This window comes from Accipiter gentilis, chromosome 9, assembly GCF_929443795.1.
Source record: "Accipiter gentilis chromosome 9, bAccGen1.1, whole genome shotgun sequence".
Lineage (NCBI taxonomy): Eukaryota > Metazoa > Chordata > Aves > Accipitriformes > Accipitridae > Astur > Astur gentilis.
Window position 1 is genome coordinate 1,787,546 of NC_064888.1, and position 24,439 is coordinate 1,811,984.

A 24,439-nucleotide genomic window follows, 5' to 3' on the forward strand; every position below is an offset into this window, starting at 1 on the left:
ATGTGATCGATGGGTAACCCACCAGTCAAGGTTCGAGGCCTGCAGGAAAGGTGGCAAGAGGGGAAAAAGCTGGGCCCCCTGCCGGGAGTGTGCTGGTTGGAGGCGGGGCATGCCAGCTCCACCAATCACAGCTGGCAAGAGCAAAGCACCGGTGCCTGATAAGCCGCCTGACCCATCACTGGATGGGAGGAGCAATCTGCTGCAGCCAATCGGAGGAAACATCGCCTCAGGGGAGGGCGGGCAGCACACCGCAGCAGGCGGCCAATCCCAGAGAGCATCACCTCAGGCGCACCTGGGCAGCCTGACCCCTGGGGCCAGTCCGAGGCAGCCCTCAGGGAAGGGCGGGCCCCAAACCAGGGCACAGTGACAGCCGAGGGGACCGATCCGAGGCAGCACCGCCTCAAGGGAGGAGACTGGCAGCCCTCCCCACCTGTGCTGACCCATGTGAGAAGAAGGTGGGCTACGCCGGCGACCAGGCCTGGTGCTGGGGCCAGGAGCTTCCTTTGGGCACCTGCAGTGCCGAGGGCTCCGGCAGTCCTGGGAGCTGAGTGTGCCAGGCGCGGGGCAAGCGGCTGAGCTGGGCGTTCTCCAAGGGCAGGCATTTGTACGAGGGGGGCTCGGAGGGAACCCGTCTTGCCCTACCGCTGCTTCTTGTGCTTCGTGAGGTCGAAGCACTTGTGCAAGGCTCCAGGAGGAGTTAATTTGGTGCCCGTCTTTGCCTATTGCAGGTGGGTGGTCTGCAGCGGGCAGGGAATGGGACAGGACTGCTCGCAGGAATGCCGTGAGAGGGGAGGTTCGTCACTCAGGGAGACGAGGATGAAGGGTGGGCATCGAGGGTTGTGGTGTTTCTCTTCCCAAGTCACCATTACGCGTGAGGAAGCTCCGCTTCCCTGGCAACGGCCAAACATCTGCCTGCCCTTGGGAAGCCCCAGGGAGCTCCCTTCGGGAGTCTCTGTGGCGCAATCGGTTAGCGCGTTCGGCTGTTAACCGAAAGGTTGGTGGTTCGAGCCCACCCAGGGACGCCTCGCCTAGGCCACAGTGTTCTAGCCTTGTTTAAGGTCCCTTCCAACCCAAAGCATCCTATGGCTCTAGAAGAAAACCCAGGCTCTTCAGTCCCCTCAGCAAAGGCAGAGGAAGGAAGGAAAACTGATAGCACCAGTTCCTTATTCTGCTTTGCCTGCCCAAGCTTGGGGAGCAGGGCTTAGCTCCCACCTGGGCTCAACCCGCCACATAATTTGCCTTAGTTCTACGTTCACTAAAGACACTAACAGTAGCGTGCTCCAAAAACATTTCTCCTTCTTCTTGATGGTCATAAGACTCATTTCTTTACTCTTTATTTTAATGTTCTGCCTTTCACCTGACTTGATCCCCATCCACTGCTGCTTGTTCTTCTCCAGACTCCTGCCTTCAGGCACAAGGGCCTGGGACACCCCACCAGTAGCAGTCCCCTGCCAAAGGAAAAGTCTTCTCTTTTGAGAGAGAAAAGAAGTCCCGGTCTTCCCAGGGACAGAGCTGGGAAGGGCTGTCTGGAGCAAGTCTTTGCTAAAACTGTTTGAGGACCATGAGCAAATTCCAGTGATGGAAAATCCTGCATTTCTGGGCCTGGGGGGGTCCCCAGGGTGCTGCTGCGTCCCCAGCACATGTCCCCATGTCACCGGAGCCCTCTGTGAGGTCACAATGGTTGGGCTCTACGTCTTCCTCCTGGGGCTGGTGCTGCCCCAGTTTCTCATGGCTTTTGCCTGGAGGAGCAGCGTGTCGATCCGTGGGATCCTGCTGCCCATCCGGAGGATGAGAGCGCTCAGAGGTGAGGGGCTGGTGGGAGGCTGGGCTCTGATACATGCTGGAGGCAGTGTCCGTCCCAGCCGGGTGCTGGGGGCTGCGTCCCATCACCTCTCATCCTGCTGCCAGGCACGTGCCAGAGGGTCCTGGCTCCGTCCTCTCCCTGCCCTCCGTGAGGCAGCTGGGGACCGCTCAGAGGTGACTTGGGCTGGCCGGCTCTTGTCAGGGCTGCCCAGCCCCAGCCCTGCCGGGCTCTCCTTGCAGAGCCCATGTCCATCCCCTGGCCAGCTCAGGGCCCCTGTGCTGGACTCGCCCCAGCGCATTGCTGCCGTTCTGTCACTGAGGAGCCCAGGATGGGCCCAGTCCCCCAGGGTGGTCTTCCCACTGCTGCGGTGAGGGGAAGACTCCCTCTCCTCATGCCACTGACTTCCCTCTTGCCAGTACAGCCCAGCACAGGCTGATGGTGCTGGGGCGGTCTGGGAAGATCCTCACCCCTCCCTGGTGCGAAGCCCTGCAGCCAGCAAAGCCATTTCTTTCTTTTCTTGCAGCTCTCTGCCCATGCGTGCGTTCCCAGTCCAGACCTGCGCGTTCTGAGGACAGAGGCGGGGGGACGGGGACTGTCCCTGCGGCCGTCACTACCTTTGTGGCCGTCGGGACTTCTCTGCTAAAGCGACTGCAAGACCATGAGGTAAGGTGGGGGTTGAGGGCTCCCCGCCATGCCCCTGGCTTCCCCGGGTGCCGTGGCAGAGGGGCGTCTCACCTGACAGCACCTCTGCCCTCCTGCAGGCACTTTGTCCCCAGGCGTCGATCCTGCTGCTCAAGCTGGACTAATGCCATTGCTCCCCACTCCTTTCCCCGGGAGCTCCCAGTGCTGGGGCTCCTGCCCCGTGCGAGGAGCAACACTGGGCCCCAAGGCGCAGGGTGCTCACGGCTTCCCCTCCTCGGGGCGTGGTCTCGTTCCCATGCCTTCCCCTTTGTCACCGTCCATTTGGATCTCTCAAATGGACAGGACAACATACGCTGTGATTTTGACCTTATTTCATGAGCTCAGTAAGAAATACAATAGAAAAACATGACAGGGGCTCAATTCCCTTCTCCCAGACTCGTCTATCACGTGAATTCACTCCTTCACCAGTCAAGTCGTAAGGTTTCATAACTTATAATCTGTAACTCTTAATATCGTGCCCCTATGAGCAAAAAACCCAGAATTTTTTTTGCTATGAACCTATGAGCCAACGGAGAGCTTTTTGAGTAAGCTGATGTTTTATACCGTCCAGCTTGGAGGCTGGGTCTCTACCATTTCCTTACATTAGTGGATTCTGAGGAAGCTGCCAGACAAAAGGCAATGGCTGCCGGAGACAGCCATCCGCAGCTGGTAATGGCTGCATCATGGCCCTTTAGCTCTCTCTGGCCACCCGTCCTGCCTACACGGTGCTCTCGCTTTGACCTAATGGTGCTGCTCCTAGCATACACCAGGCCTTAGCAGGAGCTGGGTTAGCCAAAATCTAGGCAGGGCTTGAGTGAACAGTCACACCCTTCCTTGTCCGGCACTTTCCCCCTGACCTCCGCCGTCCCCCGTTTTCGGGAGTGACCGCCCAGGCTCCCACGTGGCCTTCTGGCCCGGTGGAGTCGATCTCCCTCTCTGACTGTCTGCTAGTGTCAGAGGCGCCACGGAAGAGCCTGCTGTTCCCCGTGGCTGTCCTGACCCATGCCTGCAAGTCGTCCCTCGTGCCTGTGTCACGCAGATGATTTGGAGGGCAGCAGGTCTCTGTCGTGGCTCCCTGGGAACAAGGGCAAAGCAAGTCCCATCACTCCTCTTTGTGGTCTGTCCCCAGGGTGACCGAGTGGAGACGTACCGGGAGCTGGAGAGCGTCCTGTGGGGAGGTGACGGCTGTTTGACGAGTGGCGTTGTGAACCGCCTGATAGCAGAGGCGTTGAGTGACATGCGAGCAGCTCAGGTGAGCTTGTTCTCTTTCAAGGCCACCCAAGCAGCCTGCCTCTGCCCCTGGTTTTGGGGGAAATACAGAGTGGCGCAGAGATGTTCCTCGGTTGTTCAGACCCAGCAGAGGTCCTAAGGGAGAGGCTCTGGGGGCTCGTCATGGCAGGGAATTTGGAGAGGGGAGTGTTGTGTTAAAGGGTAAAGACTTTAGGCAGAAAATACCCCCCCTTGCGTTCCAGCTTGTCCTTAGATGTCAGAGGGGCTGGGGGCGGCTAGGCTTAGGTTCTGGGTGATGCCCAATTCAGCACCGTAAGTCCGGTCGCGTTCAGTATGTTGAACCATCACGATTACGGTCGCAGAAATAGCGCACTGTACTTTCAGTTTAGTCGCGTTCAAGGAACTATCACAGCCAGACTTAAGGAGCTTGGTTGCGTTCAATGAACTATCATGGCTAGATTTTAACGAATAGTACAGTTTATTACAGCAACAGGAGTACGGGTTCTTTTGGATTGCCGATGATAAATACACTGTCTGCAAGGCACGTGCAAATAATAATACAGTTGACTACAAGCGCATTGAAGTCTGGAAGAAAAAGAGCTCTAAAGAATTCTAAGTTTCCCGGGAAAGCACTCGCTACAGCCGAGTGTTCGAATCTCACCCAAGAGGTGTCCCTCTGGGGGGAAGAGAGGTTCAGCCTGTCAGCTGACCCCAGAAGGCAGTGATGTCCTCCCAACTTGTCCACGACAGTATCTTCCCTAATAGTCCCCCTCTCTTTGGGCCTTTTTATACGATTTTCCTATTTAGGTGGAGCTCGAGCGACTCTAGTCATGCATGCCTTTACTTTGATTGGTATTAAGTTCTCTCGCTTTGCTTTTAAAAGGACATGCTAGAAAAAAATTCAGAGCGCAGGCTCAGTGAGGGGTGGTTGCACTCTGGAGGCGGGTAGCTTTTGGGATGGAGGTGTGTTTTGGTATTATAATGGGCAAAGTTCACCCAGAGGACGTGATTCTGCGTGTCAGTACCCCAGGACAGGGCACTTAGGAGATAAATCAGAAGTAGGGCGGTAGGTCGACAGAACCCCCATGATTTTACCTCCTTGCTTCCGTGGATTCAATGCAGGGACCTACCGTTCCTATCGTTCCAGTTCCCTATCCCTGCGATAATATCACAGAGACTGGCCGTGGCGTCTCCGCTCCGCTCCACCCTCCGTGTTACTTCTCTTAGGGTCAGCACACCAAACCCCCTTGGTGTTGCTAACATCTAAGGTTGCAGGTTACGTTGCACAGAGAATTACTAGGGAACCAATTCCTCGCGTGTCCACTGCATTCCACCCTGGAGGTTTTGCCTTCCCTCAAGGGGGCGCGGGGAACATAGTGATGAGTCACTTCTAGCAATCACTCCACAGGGAGGCAGGGAACTGTGCAGAGAAGCAGACTCGGGGCTGTTTCTAACTGAGCGACAGCTGGGTTCAAGCTCAACACTGTTTGTCCTGCTCTGAGGAAGAGCTGTGGCAACCCACCAGCCCCACGGAGAGGTCCCAGGGGGGCCCTGAGCCTGCGGCAGTTTGTTCCTGGCACCTGCACGGAGAGGGAGGGGGGGCAGCAGCACAGGGCTGTTCTGGGGAAAAGCCTCCCTCATCTCGCCAGGGAACTGCTCGCCTATCCCAGGGTACGAGAGGCAGCAGCCGCTCGGCCCCGAGCGCAGCTGTCCCGAGGGGTCTTGCAGAGGAGATGGGGTCATTCAGCCTGCCCTAGTGCCTCAGCCTTTTTCTCCGGAGTGTTTAACCTGTGGCGCTTTTGCAGGGTGTGACAGGTGACGTGAAGATGGCCGCTAGTGACGTCCTGGTAGCTCTGGCCCGCTCCCACTTCCACTTTGTCATGTCCGAGCTCCAGAGCCACCTGAAGGCCATGAGGAAGGTCCCTGATGAGATTGTGCTCCTCACCTTGGGCAAAATGGCCCGCAGATATGGTATGGCACCCTGGGCCTTGGGTAGAGATCTGTGATAACAAGGAGAAGGGATCCTCGCCCTCCCTAAATGCCCTGTGTTGAACTGGGGGGCTACGGAGTTGCCGTGCCTCCTTGTTCCGTGCCAGGGCCAGTCGGCAGCTCTGCCTTATCAGCCCGATGCCAGTTCCCAAAGGGTGGGAACCTGTTGGAGACAAACCCGCGGGGTCTTGGCCCTGCACCGTCCTCCCCATTTCCCCAGAGGGCTTCCCCCCTGGGGAAGGCAGCCCGTCCCACGCCCTCCGGCACGTCCTGCGTGGCCCAGCAGCCCCAGCCCTGGCAGGGATGGCCCCCAGTCTCCCGTGTCTCTCACCGACCCTCTCGGTCCCTCTGTCCCTGCCTCCTCTGCAGCCCTGCGGTGCATCCCCTTTGTGGGAATGACGCTGCTCGCCCTGCGCACCGTGCTGACCCAGGTGGGGAGCGGCGAGGTCCTGCATGCCGTCTGCAGTGGTGAGTGTCGGCTCCTTGGCTGGGGTCCTAGGGGCAGGGGCGGCCTTCGATGCCTCCATGTGATCTCAGAGGGAACGTGGTGGCTGTGAGCCCGCGGCAGTCCCAAACTGCAGCGAGTGTGTAGGAGGAGCGGGGGAAGGCCAGGAGGTTTCTGTGGGCAGGACGCGGCAGCGCTGCACGGAGAAACTCCTGGGTCCCTTCCCACGGTTTCTGTTCCCCCGCTTCCCTCTGGGATTAAACTCCCTGCTCTGAAAGGGCGAGTATGAGGGAAGGGAAGGGAAAAGGGAAGGGAAAGGGAAGGGAAGGGTGTGCAGTGAGAAATGCTGAAGGGGAAGGGGCTGTTGAGGAGGAGAAGGTGCGATGGGAGTGAGGAGGAGAGAAACGGTGGGGCGTTTGAATCCAGGCACCTCAAGAGCACAGATTGCCCTCGGATCCAGATCTAGTCTTGGGCTGAGCCCTGCCGAGCCTGGGACTGTCCTTAAAGCAGGCTTGGGCGTGAATGCAAGGTACCGTCCCTGCTGCAGACTCTCACATGCTCCCTTTTCCTTCGTCCTGGTGCAGTCCTGGAGCAATGGTCGCAAGGAGTCGGTACATACCTCTGCAGCTGGGAGCAATGCCCCTTCCCTCGCAAGGGGGCGGCACAGTTCTGTGAAGCCATTTACCCGGTCTTCCGCTATGTGGTGGCAAATTGGCTGGACTGCAAGGAGGAAGAGGTGAGAAGTGCTGCTTTCCACGCCCGGGGCTGCAGCAGGGATGTCCGTGGCGCTGGGTCCGTCTGTGCCCAGTGGGGTGCGAGCAGAGGGCCGAGGGGAGGGGGGCTTCCCGACGGGAAGCAGCCGAGCCTTGGGGCCTTTCTGCAGGGAGGGCTGGGGTAGCAGGGTGGGGTGGGGAAGTGCTCTCTCTCCTCTGGAGCGAGCCCTTCTTCTGCAGGGCAGAAGGGAAAGGGAAACCCCTCCCAGTGGGAAGGGCAGACCGGTGTCCAGGGGGTGCTGAGCACTAGGCAGACCTTCAGCCCTCCAAGCGGAGCCTCTCCCTTCCCTCTTCAGGACAAGCAGGCTGTCCTCGGAGCAGTGGCTGCCATGCTGGGGGTCCTTCTGCATGAGGAGCAGCACCGAGAGCATACCTGGGAGCAGCTCCTCTGGCTCCTGCAGCAATACCAGGAGGTCCGAGACACCTCCCGGCTCACCAAGGTGAGATGTTGCGCAGGGCCTGGCGTGCGTGGCTGCTGGGTGGGTCTGTGCGAGTGCTAAGAGGCAGTGGGGAGCTGTGGGGTGCCAGGAGGAGGTGGGAAGCCCTCAGAGAAGGAACAGGAAGAGCAGAGGAGGCGAGGGGTTTTCTGGGCTCTTTGGGCAGAAAGGGAGAAACCGGGGGCAGGGCGGGAGGGAGGCAAGAGTCCCTGGGGCTCACCTGCTCAGGAAGGGAGGCATTGCCAGCTCCCTGGGGCTCTGCGTGCAGGAAGAGCTTTGCCCGAATGCCCAGGGCCATGTCCAGTCCCATGCTGCGACTGGCGAGGTCTGATGAGTGGGAAACTGAGTTGTCGAGCCCGGGCTCCGTTCCGAGGAAAGAGACCCTCTTGATGCTGCTCTGCTCATCGGGCTTTTCCCTGGGAGCTGATGTGAGGGGCTCCCCTTATCCCAGGTGTGCTGGGTTTCTCCCTTCCCAAGTGCCTTTAGGTGGCTTTAGCCTCCTCTTCCCCCCCGTTCTCTTGTAGAGCCTCAGCTATGTCCTGGAGATACTGGAGGGAGTTCAGACCCCAATGCCGCAGGGCACGGCTCTTGCCATCAGCACCGCTGTGCACCGCCAGGTAAGGGGAGCCCTGCACCCTGCCGCAAGCCTGAGGCCTGCACCCGTGATTGCCACGGAGGGGAGAGACCTGCCGGCTGGCAGGGCAGAGCAGGGCGTTCCTCCACTGGGACCTTCCTGCAGGCCTGGAGCACGCCAGGACTTCGATCCGGGTGCCATCTTAAGGCTGCAGGAGGCCTGATCCTGGCTGTTTCGAACGGGCCTGAGGGGCAGCCCGGTTGCCACAGCCATTTCCCTCTCGGCCAAGTCGCAGGAGGACTCTGGAGCGCCAGCACCCTGAGGGCAGCCTTTCAGCGCTGCTCAGCCTCAGCTCCTGGGCAGCCTGGGCTGCCGCAAACCTCTGTGTGTGCCCGGGGCCACCGTGGGGTGGGCTGGGTTTCAGCTGTGGGTCCCATGCCCAGAGTGCCCAGGGAGAGGAGAACGGAGAGCGCCGTTTCTTTTCAGTCCCTCTCGGCACTGACGCCACTTTCTCTAAAATGGACCTTGTTCCCGCAGCTCTCTGACGTGACCGAGGAGCCTGGCCCGGCCCAGAAGGCAGTGCTGTCCCGCTGCATCATGCTGCAGGGTAAGGAGAGGAGACTGGGCGATGGCCCGCCGTGCCGTGGCAGCTCTCTCCCTGTCCTTGGCTGTTGGGGACAGCTGCCTGCTGATGCAGAATGCGATTTCTTCCCCGCAGCACGAATGCGCCCCGAGGAGACAGGCGTGTTTCTGCACTCCCAGCTGAGCGGTGGGAGTGAGGCCGGTCGCGTGGCAGCCCTGGGCCTGCTGGGAGTGCTGGCCCGTGCTGACGGTCAGTGCCACAGACCAGGGACGCAAGGCAGGGGTTGGGGCTGCTGGGCTGACAGCAGGAATGGGCCGAAAGTGGTGCACCTGCACCCAAAGGGAGCTGCGAAGAGCGGGTCCCCAGCCGAGCTGATGGCCCTGCAACAGGGCTGTCCCCCGGCAGTTAGAAATGCCGGCACACCAGGGACGACGCTCCAAGCTCTGTAACACGGGCAGGCTGGTGGGCGGGCAGGTGGGCTGCTTTGCACAGGAGCTGCTCGTACCCGTGCTGTTTCTCTTGTTCTCTGTGTTGCCGTAGGCTTCGGTCCCTGTAAAATAGCCGTGCCTCTGGAAGCGGGGTTGCTCCGGCTACGCCGCTGCCTCCCGTGCAGCCAGTCAGGCCCCGCTCTTCTGTCCCATTGGAAGCTTCAGGGGATCCCTTCTGCCACTGGGGCTCTGCCTCAATGCACACCTCTCCGTATCTCTTCCAGCACCTGCGGCGAGAGAGAAGCTGCCCCAGCTGGTGGAGGCCATGCGCCCCTTGTGCAGTGACCCCAGTGCCCAGGTGAACTGGTTTGGGAAGGGAGGGTGCCGCCAGGGGAGGCAGAGAAACCCTTTCCCTTGGGACAGAGCCAGGGGGCCTGGGGAAGTGCTGGCGCGTTGCCCAGGTGGTGGCTGATGGCTCGTCCCTGGGGAGAGCTGGCCGGGCAGAGCGGGGAGGTCTCTGCGCTCTGTGGGGCAAATGCCCGTCCAGCCTGGTGCTGAAGCCCAGCCCTGACACCAGGAGCGAAAGCTTCTGCCGTGGCCTTGCCACCTCTCTGCGAGCCACAAAGGCGCAAACCCTTTGGGTTTTGAACAGGAGGGTCATAACCACACTCTCCCCTGGCAGGTGCGGAGGGCAGTTCTGGAGTTCAGCAGGGAGCTGCTCAGCTCCGGATCCCAGAGCTGCTGGCCATGGGATGTGGTGGGGCACATCTTCAGCGAGTTCAGCCGGACCTCGGGCAGACTGGTAAGGGCGGAGCAGGACACCCAGGGCTGGTTTTTTTGACCAGCGCCTGGACCGTGCTGAGAGCTCCTGCCGGCGGCCTTGGCCTTGGCGAGCTCCATGCTGCAGAGCCATCGGCACTGGCGCTGCCGTCAGAGCCGCTTCCGAATGGCCGTTCCTCGTGGGCGTCTGTGCCGATGTTGGTGGAGATGTCGGTGGATGATGTGGGTTTACACCTCGGCATGCCACCCGGCACTGTGATGCCGAGCTGCGCCCACAGGCGCCTTCGGCAAAGCCGCCTTGCAAAGGGAGGGTCTTGTAGGGGCAGGACATCTTCCATCCTTAAATGCTGCTGGACGGTGAGCAAAACACAGCCAGTGCAGACAGGTGGGCCTGGCTAGAGGAGCTTTCTGTGGTGTTCTCGTGCTCTGGCCCTCCAAAGCACAGCCGGCCCATCCAGTAACAGTCTGGGGGCCCACATCCCTTCTGGCAAGGGGACGGGCCGTTTGGCAGTCCCTGCGGTGAGCATTTCCCAGCATTCAGCTGGGTGCCCAGGAGGTGAAAGCTGGGGATGGCCGAGCCTCCCGCTGACTCGCCGAGGACGTTCCCTCTGGCCGCACCTTCCCTGTAGCTGGGAGATCCATGTGCGTCGCTCTGAGGCTCGGGGAGGCTCTGCTTTGGGAGCAGGGCAAAGGAAAGGGCTTCCGGGTGCTCCTCCACATCCGTCGTCGGGCTGCGTGTGCTGCCTCCAGGGCTGGCACTGAGCACAGCCTTGCTGAAGGGCACATTCCTCAGGTCTGCTTTGGTGGCACGACAGCAGCATTTGGGCCCCAGGGGACCGAGCAGACAAGCAGCGGCACTGTCTGCTCCCAGGCTTCCCAGTCCTTCCCAGGGTCTGGGACCCGGTCCTCGAGCTGGGTCCGTCTGGCCGTCGGGAGGGAGGCAGGCACAGGAGCAAGAGGAGCACTGGTGAGGCGTGCCTGAGCCTCATCAGTTGGGAGCTGAGGGTAACTGGGGGTTTGCCAACTCTGTCTTACAGGTGGCAGGAGGCCTTTTTGCCTGGGAAAACCCAGAGGATGGAGCAATTCGAGCCCTGTGCCTGGACATCGTGGGCTCACTGGACGTCACTCTGAGAGGGATGACCAAAGTAAGTTGCCCTCTGTCCTGCTGCTGTGGCCACTTCTTGCCTTCAGGACATTTTTCCGTGTGCTCCCCCATGCCCTGAACCTGTCCCCTCCTGCGCTGAAGCGCACCAGGCTCGGGGAAATGCAGACCGTCCTTTTCGTCTTCGCGCTGAGCGGAAATGCCAGTGTGGCGAATTGCCCGGTTCTTCTCTGCAGCTCCTGTGGCCGAGGCTGCTGCAGTACGTGGTGCCAGCCCAGTACAGCGGCATGCTGATCCCGCTCTCCCGCTGTCTCCGAGCCCTGGTTGAGAGACGGGAGAGAGCGGGGTGCGAGGAGGAGGAGGAGGAGGAGCCGGATGCCACGGACTCCCAGGAGCAAGGTAGGAGCCCCAGCGAGTGCTGCTGCTGGGTTTGGCCAGGGGTCAGGCCAGCCCGCGTCTCCCTGCGCCCCACCAGCCCTGAGCAGGAGCCCAGGAAAAGCAAAGGGCAGAGACAGGCTCTGCTGCTGGGCACGAGGGGCTCTGCCCTGCGTGGCCCCGTGCCCGGCGCAGAGGCCTGGCTCTCCTGCTCGCAGCGCTCTCCTGGTGAGCCGGGGCTCGCTCCTGGCCGTGCTGGAGCTGCCTTCATCTCCTGCTGGGCAGCCCTGGGGAGCCCCCCAGCCAGCGCTATTGCAGCGCAGCTGCTCTCAGCCCTCCGCCCTGTGTGGGGCTATCGGAGGCGTGAGGCTCGTCGGCTCACCCAGCCTTTCTGCCTCCCCACAGCCCGGCTGCCGGCTCCCCAGGCCCTGCTGGCTCGACTGCTGGTGAGTAGCGGGGCCCTGGGGAAAGAGCTTTTCTGGCCAGGGGTGGTGGGAGATCCCGGGGTAGAGATGCTGTTGAGGCCAGCGCTGGGAGCCCCCAAGGAGGAGGCAGCATGCCCGAGCCCATCAGGGATCCCGCTCCGTTCTCAGGGCTGGCAGCACCCTGGGTGAAGCCATCGGCTGCCTGCTGCCAGCCAAGCGGCACCGAGCTCCCTCCTGGGAGAAGCTGTGGCTCTGGCGGCAGGAGTGACCCTTCTCTCCTGCCCTCCTCTAGGTGGTGGCGGCAGCTCCTTACCCGAGCCGCGAACGCGCGGTTGCTGCCTTGCAGCTGCTGCAGGCCCTCCACGGCAGGATCCACAGAGGCTTGGGGGCGGCGTGGGCGACCGAGATCCCCCTCCTGCTGCAGTACCTGGAAGGTAAAGTGCAGGTGGGAGGGAGAGGCTGGAGGGGAGGGAGGGGGGCAGGAAAACGCAGCTGCCCCGGCGCGACGGAGGGGAATTGTCCCCAGTTCCCCAGCCCTTGCTCCGCTGCCTTTCCCCTTCCAGGGAGCCGGTGCTGAGGCTGGGGGCAGCTGTCCCCTGGCATCAGTTCAGCCCAGGGGATGGGCAGGGCCGTTGATGTCCCCTCGGAGGGCAGGTCTTGGCATCACCCAAGGATGGTGTCTGGGAGAGGGACGGGACTGGTGCTCCTGGAGGGGGTGCAGCCCTCGGCTGTGGAGGACCAAGTCCCCAGGCCAGGCGAGGTTTGCCGCAGCTGTCCCCGGCAGTAGCCTGGGAGAAGGGCTGGAAATGGGCAAAAGGCAATGGGTGGTTCGGGAGAAAACGTGTGTTGGGACTGGGTGGTTGGAGTTGTTCTGGGAGCTGCAGTCGCTCCGTGGGGATCTGCTGCGGCCAGTGCGTCCTTCCCCAGATTGAGTCAATGCCTCTGACGACCGCCCCTGGGATCCCTCCTGTGTCTTTGGCCTCGCAAGGGCTTTCGCGTAGGCCCTCTCTAGCCTGATGGCCTGGGACTTTTGGGAGGTCGTACTGCAGAGGAGAGCGCCGGACTCGCCTTTGGTGTGAGCTTAAATAGCTGCGAGAGCTTTTGCTTCCTCTTGCTTCCTAGGCAGAACTGAGAGCTCCCTGGCCTCTGCAGAGTGGGAGCGCCGTGTGCTTAAGGTACAGCGTCCTTGCGGGGGGTCTCACAAATCGAGGGGGGAGAAGAGGGAGCAAAGTTGTGGGAGGAAGCTGGGGGCTGCCTGTGTAGGCACCAGGAGGTGGGGGCACCTCCTGAGCACCCTGCGCCTCCCCCGGCAGTAGGTGCCTGCCCACCCAAGAGGAGCTGCTGCCTGCACACGTGCCACGGCTGATGGCTAACGCCCTCTAACGCTGTGGCACGCGCCTTAGCACTGCCTCCTCCTCTGAGTCCGGCCTGCCGGGGGGTCTCACATGAGGCGTTAGGAGAAGAGGGAAGCTGGTGAAAAGAGGGTTGGGTGGGGTGGGGGAAGAGACTGCCGTTCCCGGCAGCTCTCCCCCGCAGCATCCCGGGACACGTGAGCGTGGAAAGGGCCCTGGCCAAGGTCAGGGGAACACTCGCTTCCTTTCCCGTTCACACCAGTTTCTGCGAGCGTCGCTGGAGCCCGTGGAGGATAAGGCCTGGACCATAGGCCTGAGCCAGGAGCTGAGCCAGCGGCTGGGCAGCTCTGCTGCCGGCTCCTGGGAGAAGGTATGTGTCCTGCCCGGCACTGGGGCTGGAGCTGGCGCTGGTGCTCTGCCCACGCAGCCAGATTTCACTGCTTTCCTTTCCCTCGTCCCCAAAAGGCGTTTCCCCTGGGCTGCCCCAGCGGCTGGCCACAGCCTGGCATCGTGGCTGGCTCTGCCTGCTCCCGGAGGTGGTGGGGTCCATCTGGGGCCAGCCCTCTCCTGACGGGTCAGGCCATGACTGCATCTCGGGCTCGGCTCCTTCTCTTTCAGCTTTTCCTGTACAAGGCTCTTGGGACAGTGCTGGCAGCTTGTCAGGACCTCAGACACGTCCAAGGGCAGGTGCTGAAGTTCCTCCGGGAGACAAACCCTGTGGAGCTGTCTGAGGCCAAGGTGAGGTGATGCTCCTGTCCTGAGCATCCCCTGGATTTTCCTGGGGGAGAGGGAGGGCTGCTGCTGGCCCAGCTCCAGACCTCCTTGCTTTTCCCCGTTGCTGCTGTTTCCTGCTTGCTGCAACGTCCTGCCTGGCCACTGCCGCTGGCCACGGCTGAATGCCTGGACTGGAACCAACTCCCCGTTTCTCCGTGGTTGCAGGGAATGATTTCTGTTGTGTCCCACGCTGCCGAGAGCCACTTCTACCTGATCTTGGACAGGGTGACTCTGTTCTCTGCCGCTTTCACCAGAGACTGGTCCTACCAGGGTTCCACAGGCTGGAAGGTAAAGGAACGAGGGGCTTGCTGGTTGGCTTTCCTTTTTTGGGCTTCTTTCCACTTCTACACCTGCAGCAGCCACCCTGTGGCAGCTGCCTTTAGATTAACTTTCTTGGAAGACCTACCCGAGACCTGTGTTTCAGAGGGGACATCCTGGTCTTGGGGCCCCTGAGGTGTCTTTGGAGAGGATGGGGTTTGGCACCTGGTGGATCAGAGCCACCCAGCTGGGGCAGCTGCAGCAATTGCTTGCTTGCTTGCTTGCTTGCTTGCTTGCTTGCAGCCACGTTGCCCTGACTTAACTTCAGCAGGAGCTGGTGACAAGGGGGTGGGCACAGTGTGACACTCTGCCCCTTCCTCAAAGCTGAGGGCTGGGAGCAGGAGCCTGGCGAGGTCTCGTTGGCTCTGCTCCCCACCTGGGGGCTGTGGGGAAGCCTTTCTGGGCAGGGCAGGGCCCTGCAGAGAGAGCAGTGCAGCCTGGCCTGGGGAGGGGAGCAGACCGGGCTCATCTGCGCCACTGACCCGCACCGGCTGCACGGCTCTGAGCAGGACCGTGACAGGCTATGTCGGGTACCTGTCCGCAGAAAGGTTCCAGACAGCTCCCCGGCCTCTCGAGTCAGTGGTATAACAGCCAGCAGCGTGTGCGATGCTGGCTGCACCTCCTCCCTCTCCGAGAGAGAGAACTCAAGCTGCGGGGTGGGAACAACTCCCAGCCCCAGCAGCACTGGCAGCTTGGGGAGCTGCTGGGGGAAACAAGGAAGCTGGCGAGGGTGCGGGGCAGGGCCTGCCGCAGGAGCCCGCCACAGGAGTCCCGGGGCTGATGTCTCAGGGCATCTCTGTCGACACAGGTACAGCGGCGGCAGAAGATGGAGAGAACCTGGACCATTCGTGCTGCTCTCATGCGCACCTACAGCGGCATCGCACTGCATGCCCCCAAGGAGCAGCTGCTCACCTGCGTGGATAAAGACATCATGGGCAACATCCTGAGGCTCTCCAGAGATAATGAGAGGGTAGGAGCACAGGGCGCGTAGGGTGGGGATGCCTGGGTGCCCCAGCTCCGGCCCCTCGGGGCTGGGGTGTACCGAGATGGGCGGTCTCTTCCTAAAGACCTCCCAAGGAGGGGTTTGTCCTCAACGTCCAGATGCAAGTTCTCCGTGGGTTCCTCCTGCCCATGCTCCTCTTCCACCTCTCAGCCCTTCAAAGAGTTCAAGGGGTGCTTTGCTCTCTTTGGCCTCAGGACTTGCAGCTCAAGCTCGCCCTGGTGCAGAGCATCGCCGAGGTCAGTTGTGCCATCCAGGCTGTGGGCGACTGCGGCAGCTTTGAGCTCTCCTCAAAGCAGGAGGCGACACGGACCCTGCTGGTGAGTGTCCGTAGCTGGAGCCGTCACACGGGGGAGTTTTGGGCTGCGCCATCAGCCTGGTTTCCCCAGAGGCACGATGGTCTCTCGGCTTCACGCGAGCTCCTGGAGCTGTGTCTGGAGCCGGTGGGGCCCTTGGGTGCTGGTACTGGGTGGCTGTGGCTGAGGAGCAGGGTCCCTCCTGCAGTGCCTTTGGGGTTCCGTGGGGGAGATGGGGCAGCGTCTGCCCAGGCCTGGCAGCAGAGCCTGTCCCCGGGGCGGCGGGAGGGCTGTCCCGTGTCCCTGCCCGCTGCCAACTCTGCACTTGTCTCTGGGACTTGCAGGACTGGATAGAGAGGGAGCCCTGGGACTCCCTGGTGTATGGAGTGTTTCATGCCCTGGAGGAGTTGAGGTGAGGTCTGTTCCCCAGGCTCTGGGCACTCCCAGTGTGCCCCAGCCCAGCTTGAGCATGGGGCCAGGAGCTGCTGGGGCTGTGGAGTGGGGAGGGTGTTCCCCATTCCAGGTGTCTCCCAGAAGAAGGGAGCCCCAGGGGTTCCTTAACCTGGTGGGTGGAGGGGTTGCCTGCTGCCTGGGCGGAGGTAGGAATTGCTGGAGCTGAAGGCAGTGCTCGCTGGCGTGGGCTGGGGGTGTTGGATTTGGGGCCCTCGATTAGGAGGGACCCAGTTGTGGTTTAAGCCACCCTGGAGAGGGTTAGTAAATCCCCTTTCTGTTTTGTCCCCCTTTTTCCTCTGGCCAGCAAGCTGAGGCCACCTCTGAGCGGGAAGGAAAATCGCAACCTGCTGGCAGTGTGCTGCCAGAGTGTTTTGTCCCATCCTTCCGAGGAGCAGATGAAAAAGGGAAGGAAGAGTGTGAGGGCAGCTGTGAACATGGAGGTACCCAGCGGCCAGTGCCTGCCCATCTGTGGGTCAGGATCCCACCTCAGCATGCCCTGGCAGCCCCCATGATGCATAGCCTCAGCTCTCCTTTGCTGCTTTTAGCTTCTGCACAGGAGAGGCATGGAAGATCTGGGCCACCTCATAGAAACCCTTCTGGAGGCTGAGGCGACCTCTGCCTGCTTTCGCAACGTGGTCCACGTGAGTAGCCACGGGGCAACAGGGAAAGCCTTGCCAGGGCAGAGAATCGAGACCTTGGTGGGTGATAGGAGGTGGATACCTTTCCTCCAGACAAATGGGGCTTTGGCTCCTTGCTCTGGGGCTGTGCATCTGGCCGGGGCCGGGGGTCAGGAGCGCCCGGCCACTGCAGCCTCAGGACAGGCAGCAAAGTGGGCCCTGGTGGAGGGAAAGCCAAGAGCCAGCCCTGAGCTGGGCGAGAGCAGCCCTGGGGGGAAGGCCGGAGCAGGGAGACGCCAGCGGGGAAGCAAGACCTGACGCAGGGCAGAGGCGGCTGCAGAGCGCGAGGCGGTGAAGGCTGCAGGGCCGGTTCTTGGTGGGGCGGGGGATGCGCCAGGAAGGGACCAGAGAAGAAGGGAGAGGGATCTTGGGGAGAGAAAGATTCCTGTTGCGAGCGAGATGCCCCCTGCCCCAGGTCCTGAAGGGCTGGCTCACCTCGGCCAAAGAATGGGAGCGGGAGAGAGCCCTGCGGGTTTGCACCCACGTGCTGGCCGCTTGCAAGGAGCGATGTGAGCTCACGGTGAGTAGGGACCCTCCGCGTGCCCTGGTGCCCCATTCCCACCATTCGTGGCCCTGGAAAGGAGCCCTGCCCGGCTGGGTGCTGGCTTTCGGGGCCCCTGGGATTACGGGGCAGCCCTTCTGCCTGCCCTTCTGCCTGGTCGCTGCCCAGGGAGCAGGCTGGGCAGTAGAGGCGAGCGGGCGCTGGGGCTGCCTGCAACCTTTTTCCTGCTGCTGTCCCCTGCAGAGAGGATGTCCCTACAAGCAGTTCGGCTCCCTGGTGGGACTGCTGGGGTCTCTGACCAGCGACTGCCTGGCCACATGCCGCCAGAGGGCATGGGTCTGCCTTGGCTACCTTCTCCAAATGCAAGGTGAGGAGAGCAGGTGCTTCCCAGCCTTGCTCAGCCCGATCCTCCCTCCCTCCCTTCCTGGCCTGGTGCCACCGGGGGCCCGTGGAGGGAAGGGGGAGGCAACGTGCTCGGCTGGTTTTGTGCCCCCACCCTGTTAGCCCTCTGCCCCCCTGCCCATCTCAGGAAGGATCCCTGAGAGAGTGTTGCTGAGTCCCACCTCCCCGGGGCGTGCGTGAGGTTGGGTGGTCAGGGCAGTCTCCCAAGTCATCCCTGGCAGGGAAGAAATCTCCTGTGGAGCACAAGAGAGAAAACCAATTTGCTGCCCAGAGCAAACTGGGCGGGGAGGAGGGATCTGAGCTGCAGGCCCAGAGCGTGCTGCAAAGGGTTGTGTTTGCACCCTTTCCTCTTCAGGCAGCAGGGTCTGCCTGTGCTGAGGAAGTCACAGGGAGGTTTCCTGCCTCCCAGAGATGATGGTGGCCTGTGTGGGAATAGGGGACGCAGCTGCTAGGAGCAGAGGCTGCTGAAACCGTGAAGCCCCAGCAAATGGTTTAAGGAGGAAGAGGGCTCTTTCCAGCCCGGGATTTGTCAGCCATTTATCGGGCTCAGGAAATCCCGCTGCCCCAAGTTCAGGAGGGCCCTGGCTTTCCCTGTGGCCTTCCCTGCCACCACGGGGGTTCTCCTTTACTGGTATCTGGGGCCAGAGGTTGGCTTTCTGTAGACGTGACTCCTGTCCTGCTGTTTGTTCCAGCCAAGAGCATGAAGGTGCCGCAGGCAGATGAGATCCGGTGCCTTTGTGAGGAGCTGAACAGCCCAGACACCGAGACTTTCGCGGAGACCTGCACCCAAATACGAAAGGTAACTGGCCCCGAAACAGTGGGGTGGGGGCCCAGCTCCTGGGCTCCTGCACGTCTCCCTGCTCCCGTCCAGAGTCTCTGTCTCCAGAGCGGGCTGTCCAGGACAGCTGTTGTTAGCAAGCAGCAGGAGGCTTTGAGGCAAGACCGTCCTTTAGGCACGCTGGAGCAGACACCATGATGTGTGCGTTTGCACACGCGTGTGTGTGCGTGAGTGCTCTTGTCAGAATACCAATTTGGTATATAAGCAAACAACAAGGGGGTAGGCACTTCCAAATCGGTTAGCTGCACCAGATGTAAACAGCACTGTAGGCACAGCAGGAGGGTCAAGAGCCTGCTCAACTCCGTGACTGCTCAACTAACAGTCCCGTCGAGTTGCCTTTCCTTTCCGAATCGCTGGGGCAGAGCTGTGATGCGGGCTCTCCTGTTCCTGACTTCTCTCCAGGCCGTTTGCAGATGCATCCCTGCAGCACAGGCTGTGGACTTTCTGACCGCCATCCTGGACAGCTTGCTGCCTGTCAAGCCCCCACGTGCAAGAGCAGTGAGAAAGTGGGCGTTCATCTTCCTGGTGGAATGCAGAAAGGAGATAGTCCAGGAGGTAAGGGAGAGATTTTTTTCCATTAGACTTTGTCTTTTCTCCTGTTGGCTGTTGCACTACACCCTGTGCAGTTGGCACGGGCTCGAGAAATGCCGCCTGTGTGCCGAGCCTACTCAGGGGCTACTGAGGGTCCGAGTCGTGCATTAGCACCCGCTGCTGGCGCCTGCTCCAGCTGGTGACAAGGCTATGGGCACTTCTTGTCCAAAGTCTGCCATTGGTCCGGGTCCTTCCCATGAGTGAGGCACTGGGAGGCACCAGCCTTGCCATTCCTCCCCTTCCTCTGGGGTCACTGTCAGTCCTCCCTGCCCTGGGACCCACCTCACCCTTCTCGTTCTTCACTGGTCCCCGATTCCATCTACTCCGAGCTTTGCTGGGCATGCTAGGTTTTCCACAGGTTGCATAGTTGTTCATTGCTCTCATTGCTTTCCCCGACTGTGGTGTTACCCAGCCTGTGAGGTGCCCTTCCTTTAGCCACTAGTTGCTGCCCATCTGTAGCCTGGGAGCCTCTGGCCTCGTGCTGTGCCTGCCCTTTCAAGGCTCCTGTTCTCCTCCGCTCACGCTCTGCTGCGCTCCACTTGGGCTCTAGGGCCACCAGTGGCTCACGCAGTGCAGGCTAACTCAGTCTCAGGAGGGTAGAGGCGAGGAAAAGCGTCCCTGGAGAACGGGGTTCCTCTGGAAGGAGACACGTGCCCTTGCAGGGGCCCTGCAAGGCATCTGCGGGGTCTCAAAGAGCGTGTTTGGTCGTGGTCTTGCATCGCTACAGACACGTGGGGAGAGCTAGCCAAGCGTTGAGCGTGAAGCGGGTCCGTGTCCTCTGTGTGCACACAGGGCACGCAGCTGCTCATAGGGTTGGGCCCAGGCACATGCAGCGGCCGAGGCTGTGCGTGTGAGCGTGTGCATGCGTGTGCGTGTGTGCATGCAGGTGCACGATTGCCAAGAGCACGCTGGGCTCCAGATGTGAGCCAGGGTCAGGCAGGGTGGAAGGCGTGAGGTTTCGAGCCGGATCTGGACTCTGCGTCAAGGGAGCAGGCATCGCTCGTGTGCCGAATGACTGTGTCCGGGCCCCGCAGGAGGGGGTAAAGGAGCCCTTCTTTCTCCTCTTCTTCCATTCAGGTGCCGAAAATCCTGAACACCCTGTACAGCTACATGCAGCAGAGCACCCACAGGCCCTTCCTGCTCCGTGCAGTGTTTCTCCTCGCCCGCTTTCACCAGGAGCCTGTAATCAGCAGTCTCCTCCAGAAGAGTCTGCTCATGGACAGGTATGGGCACGACCCACCTCCCCACTGTAGTCAAACAGGGACCCTGCAGCTTCCTTGCCCTGGGGGGGTCCGGTTGAGAAGCAGGTCTTTTTTTTCTGCCCGAGCAGTCTGGAGTGTTGCAAGACTGCGTGCTTGTGGCTCTGCTGTGAGTAGGGCGTCGTAAGCCCCATTGCAGGTGAGGAGGTTTGAGGGCACCGCAGGACCGCAAGGATACGGGCTCAGGGGTGAACGTCTCTTCCCTTGCAGTGACACGGTGGAGCTGTGGAGGAGCCTGGGGAGAAGCATCCTTGGGATTCGGATCCTGAGGGGCTTAGTGGAGAAACTAAACAGAGCAGGAAGCGACCGCCTGGGGACGGACTCCTCCACTTGTGAGCGGCACAACCGTCAGACTGCTCTGGAGACTCTGACGGTACGTTCAACGGCAGACACATGTCTGCAGCTTGGCATCTGCTTGCTAACTCACGCTTGGGCGCGAGGGAGTCAGGTGCCCTTTGGGGGTGCCTGTGGAGATTCGCAGGGCGCTGTGCTGGGCCAGCCTCAAGGAGTGTGGGGAGCCAGGCCAGTTTGGTACTCCTGAGCCACAAGGCTGTCACAGAAGTGACAAGTGCGGACAGTGACCCCCCACCCCGGGCAGGCGGGGGAACCAGGCTGGTGGGAAAAGGCCTTCCCTGAACAGGTGGTTCTTGGTCACGTTTCTCTGCAGATCACCCGTGCCATCTCCGAGGTGGTGCTTGCCCTGAGGAGCACGGAGGAGCTCAGGCAACTGCTTCCCCACCTCCTTCCCAGCCTCCTCAGGTGGGCCAGTGAAATGCTGGGTGCAGAGAGGCGGCTTTTGCTCATGAGCAGCTGGAGACAACTGTTCCTCGAGTGCGCGATGCATGTGGAGAAGCCGTGCAGGTGAGGAGCCGAAGGGGCAGATGGAGGGGCTGGCTTCAGTTCCCCGTGCCAAGGCACGTGCCTTTGTGGGGCTGAGGGAGGGCTTCGCCTGCCCCACTTCCCAGATGCGGAAGGCGGTCGTCGTAGTTGGTTTTACTTCTGTTCCTTCATGGAGAAACTCCAGCTCCCCCGCAGGAAGGTCTTACGCAGCTCATACTGCGGACGGCCGTCCTCTTGCCTCCTGCATACCCTTGCGTGCACAATAGCATTGCACTCCCTCAACGGACCCCCGCTGGAGCAGTGACTCTTGCGGGCACTGGTGTCATTCTTGGCCAAAGGCTGGTGGGAAGAGGTATGAGGTGTTGGCCTCGGTTGACACCTAGCGTGGAGTCAGTCTAGAGGCGTGGGTTTTCTTCTGCTTCGGTGGGTCTGGGGCATGAAGAAAATGCCAGTGTCGTTAGCTGCAGTCTGGAAGGCTGTGAAGCATCATTCCAGGGGTATTTAGCTCTGCTGCAGATCAGTCTTCCCCTAACCTGCTGCGATTTGAGAGTTCTTGGGGTTTCTGGCGGTGGTGCTATTTGGACTTGTTTTGTTTGATTGGGTTTGCTTATTTTGTGCTTTGTTTCTTTTGCCAGGATTTTCCTTTCAGCTATAGAGTTGGTGCTGGGCAGATGCATGGTGCAGAAATGGACGCGGCTGCTCGTGAATCGGGCAGTGTGGGCTCGCCTGGAAGACCCCCTCGCTCACCCTGAGGGGGTGCGTCTCCTGACCCGGTAAGAGCACCAGGGATGCATCTGGCCAACTCCTGCAGGGCTGTGCCCAGGGAAATGGCCGCTGGACCCTGGAAGCCGTCGGGAGCTGAAGAATAGCGTCTGCGTCGGCGCAAGCGAATTTTGGAGGCCCGGCCTGTGGCCTTCCTGGGTAACTGTGTGTCCCTCGCTTGTGACCCCTGCACAGCATCCTGCTGCACGCTGGGCTCGTCTCCCCCTGTCTGGTGAAGAACCTCTTGCCGTGGCTGGATTCCTGCTCAGTTAAACTGCGGGTGACAGCTACAGCTTGCTTTGCTGAGGTAAGGCAGGAGATGGGGAAGGAAGGGGTGAGAGGGCTTTTACTGAGATACTGCTGCTCGGGATGTCTTTTTCTGTGGGAAGATCCCTGGCGAACGGGTCCCTGGAGCGGGGTGGCCAGGGGAGCACGTGGCCGGGACCAGGTCCCCACGGCGCTGCCTGTGGTGTTGTTCCAGATCTCTCGGGACTGCAGGACGACAGGGACCTCCAAGTGAGGCAGGCACTTAGAGGAATCCCTCCGCAATACCTGGCCCCAGCCAGCACCACGGAGTTAATTAAAGCTCATCAAAAGACACCGAAAGGGGAGCGTATCTGTTCTTTCCCTAATCGCAGCCCGGCGGTCGGTGAGACAACGTGTGGGTGACACCGAGGCTGGGGGCTGCCAGCTGTGGGGCCCCTCTCAGATCTTCCCGGGCTGGGGACAATGGAGTCATGCCGGGACAGACCCCAGAGCAGGGGTCTCCCTGGAGGGGTCCTGGGGCCTTGCCGTGCCCTCCCACTGCCCATGGGGATCCGGCAGGGGCCAAGCTGGCCAGTCTTCCTTCGTCCCGCTCTTCAGAGGTGGCAACCTCCTGCGTGCTCTGGGCTGGCACAGCCTTGCCCGTGAGCCAGAGGAAGTTTCCCTCTCCCCGAGCCCAGAGTCCTGCCCCACACACGGCACCCTGGGGCAAAGGGCAGAGGAACCAAGAGGTTCCCCTCCTTCGCAGGGTCCCCAGCGTCATCTGTAGCACCGCGCCTATCCTTTGCGGTGCCCAGAGCCTCACGTTTCGGGCCGAAATCCTCGGGTTTAGGGTCCAAACCCGCCTTTGATGACCCCCAGCCTTTCCTCGGGGCCCACAGCTCCACTCCCAGGCTCTCAGCCCTAAAGGTGGAGTTCGTTGCCTGGCAACCTCCACCCAGCAGTCCCTGGGGAGGCAGTGGGCCCAGGACAGCCAATCGCATTTGAGGAGGCGGGGGCAAGGCATGTGATCGATGGGTAACCCACCAGTCAAGGTTCGAGGCCTGCAGGAAAGGTGGCAAGAGGGGAAAAAGCTGGGCCCCCTGCCGGGAGTGTGCTGGTTGGAGGCGGGGCATGCCAGCTCCACCAATCACAGCTGGCAAGAGCAAAGCACCGGTGCCTGATAAGCCGCCTGACCCATCACTGGATGGGAGGAGCAATCTGCTGCAGCCAATCGGAGGAAACATCGCCTCAGGGGAGGGCGGGCAGCACACCGCAGCAGGCGGCCAATCCCAGAGAGCATCACCTCAGGCGCACCTGGGCAGCCTGACCCCTGGGGCCAGTCCGAGGCAGCCCTCAGGGAAGGGCGGGCCCCAAACCAGGGCACAGTGACAGCCGAGGGGACCGATCCGAGGCAGCACCGCCTCAAGGGAGGAGACTGGCAGCCCTCCCCACCTGTGCTGACCCATGTGAGAAGAAGGTGGGCTACGCCGGCGACCAGGCCTGGTGCTGGGGCCAGGAGCTTCCTTTGGGCACCTGCAGATTCAAGGTGCCCCAGCGCCATATTCTAACAGTGAAGACATCTAAACATGTACCTGCTTCTCAAAATAGATGGCATCTAAGTCATAGCCTCATGGGACAATTCAGGGTGGAGGGGAGCTTCAGAGGTCCCTAGTGCAACCTGGGCCTCCAAGCAGGGTCAGCTCTGACATCAGAGCAGGTTGCTCAGCGCATTTCAGCATCCACAGAGTGTGCACACGAGCCAGGCATCTCCGACACCATCAGGGAAGTGGAGGCAGGTCATTTGACCAGTTCCCTGAACAAAGGGAGCTATCGGCATGCCGTGCCTCCTGAGATTCCTAGGAACACCGAAGCTTTTGCTCCAGAGGAGCGTGATCCCTCCTGAGGTGTCCCGGTGTAGCCCCTGCTCCGTGAGGTGCTTTAGGCTGTAAAGAACATCAAAACAACGCCTCTGACGGGGGTAATTTCACCTCCAGGGCCAAAATGCAGAGCAGAGGGAGGGATCTCAGAGCTCCCAGGCTCTCTGCTGCAGGGTTAGGACTTCAGAGGTGTTCCCAAAGTGGATTTGTTTGCATTTTTTTCTTCTCTTCTAGTTCGTGTGCCGGTGCCGGAAAGAAGGCAGCAGAAGCGCACACGAGTTGTAACCCCTTTTTCTTGCCGGCAACGAAGGTGCCTCTCGGCTGGGAGCGTGAGGAGGACCCCGTGTTACAGCTCTTGAGTCCTTATACGCAACCCTGAAACTACTCACGTGTTCCTGTTTACAATTTACACAAACTGTTGGCTTTGGCCATGATATCGCCTGTTACCATTCGCTTTGGAGCGTTTGTACATGCGACCCCGCCCGTGCAAGCATGCTTAATGCATGTTCATTAGCCGAGTTTGCACAATTTTGCTGCCACTTTGCCGCTTTCAGCCAGTTTGGCCTGGTTTCTTCTAGCAGCAAACCCACTTCTACGGAAGAGGTCAGTTGGTCGAGTTCTCTTGC

General features: G+C 61.0%; 1 protein-coding gene and 1 non-coding gene across 2 annotated transcripts; both read left to right on the forward strand.

The window, feature by feature from the left end:
• Positions 1 to 948: 948 nt before the first annotated feature.
• Positions 949 to 1,022, forward strand: TRNAN-GUU (transfer RNA asparagine (anticodon GUU)). Its single transcript has one exon. It is a non-coding gene; the product is annotated as a tRNA-Asn (tRNA).
• A 2,589-nt stretch (positions 1,023 to 3,611) lies between these two features.
• On the forward strand, positions 3,612 to 24,098 carry LOC126042872 (maestro heat-like repeat-containing protein family member 2B). The gene is made up of 33 exons (XM_049810605.1): positions 3,612 to 3,737; positions 5,521 to 5,686; positions 6,074 to 6,172; positions 6,734 to 6,885; positions 7,219 to 7,362; positions 7,884 to 7,976; positions 8,471 to 8,540; positions 8,652 to 8,765; positions 9,229 to 9,302; positions 9,627 to 9,746; positions 10,762 to 10,869; positions 11,063 to 11,225; positions 11,487 to 11,647; positions 11,919 to 12,060; positions 12,749 to 12,801; positions 13,241 to 13,348; positions 13,597 to 13,716; positions 13,918 to 14,040; positions 14,879 to 15,040; positions 15,268 to 15,390; positions 15,711 to 15,778; positions 16,124 to 16,259; positions 16,365 to 16,460; positions 16,912 to 17,016; positions 17,242 to 17,365; positions 18,093 to 18,199; positions 18,641 to 18,793; positions 19,907 to 20,052; positions 20,299 to 20,461; positions 20,756 to 20,949; positions 21,564 to 21,701; positions 21,886 to 21,997; positions 24,048 to 24,098. Exons 1-33 carry the CDS (start codon positions 3,723 to 3,725, stop codon positions 24,096 to 24,098), a joined length of 3,903 nt encoding a protein of 1,300 aa, XP_049666562.1. The 5' UTR covers positions 3,612 to 3,722.
• The last annotated feature ends 341 nt before the right edge of the window (positions 24,099 to 24,439 follow it).

What these genes read in the sequence shown, in the direction of transcription:
- LOC126042872 (XM_049810605.1), top strand. An exon ending in CTGCCGGCTCCTGGGAGAAG is followed by an intron (nt 13,349 to 13,596) that starts GTATGTGTCCTG and finishes CTTCTCTTTCAG; the next exon opens with CTTTTCCTGTACAAGGCTCT. An exon ending in GAAAGGAGATAGTCCAGGAG is followed by an intron (nt 18,794 to 19,906) that starts GTAAGGGAGAGA and finishes TCTTCCATTCAG; the next exon opens with GTGCCGAAAATCCTGAACAC.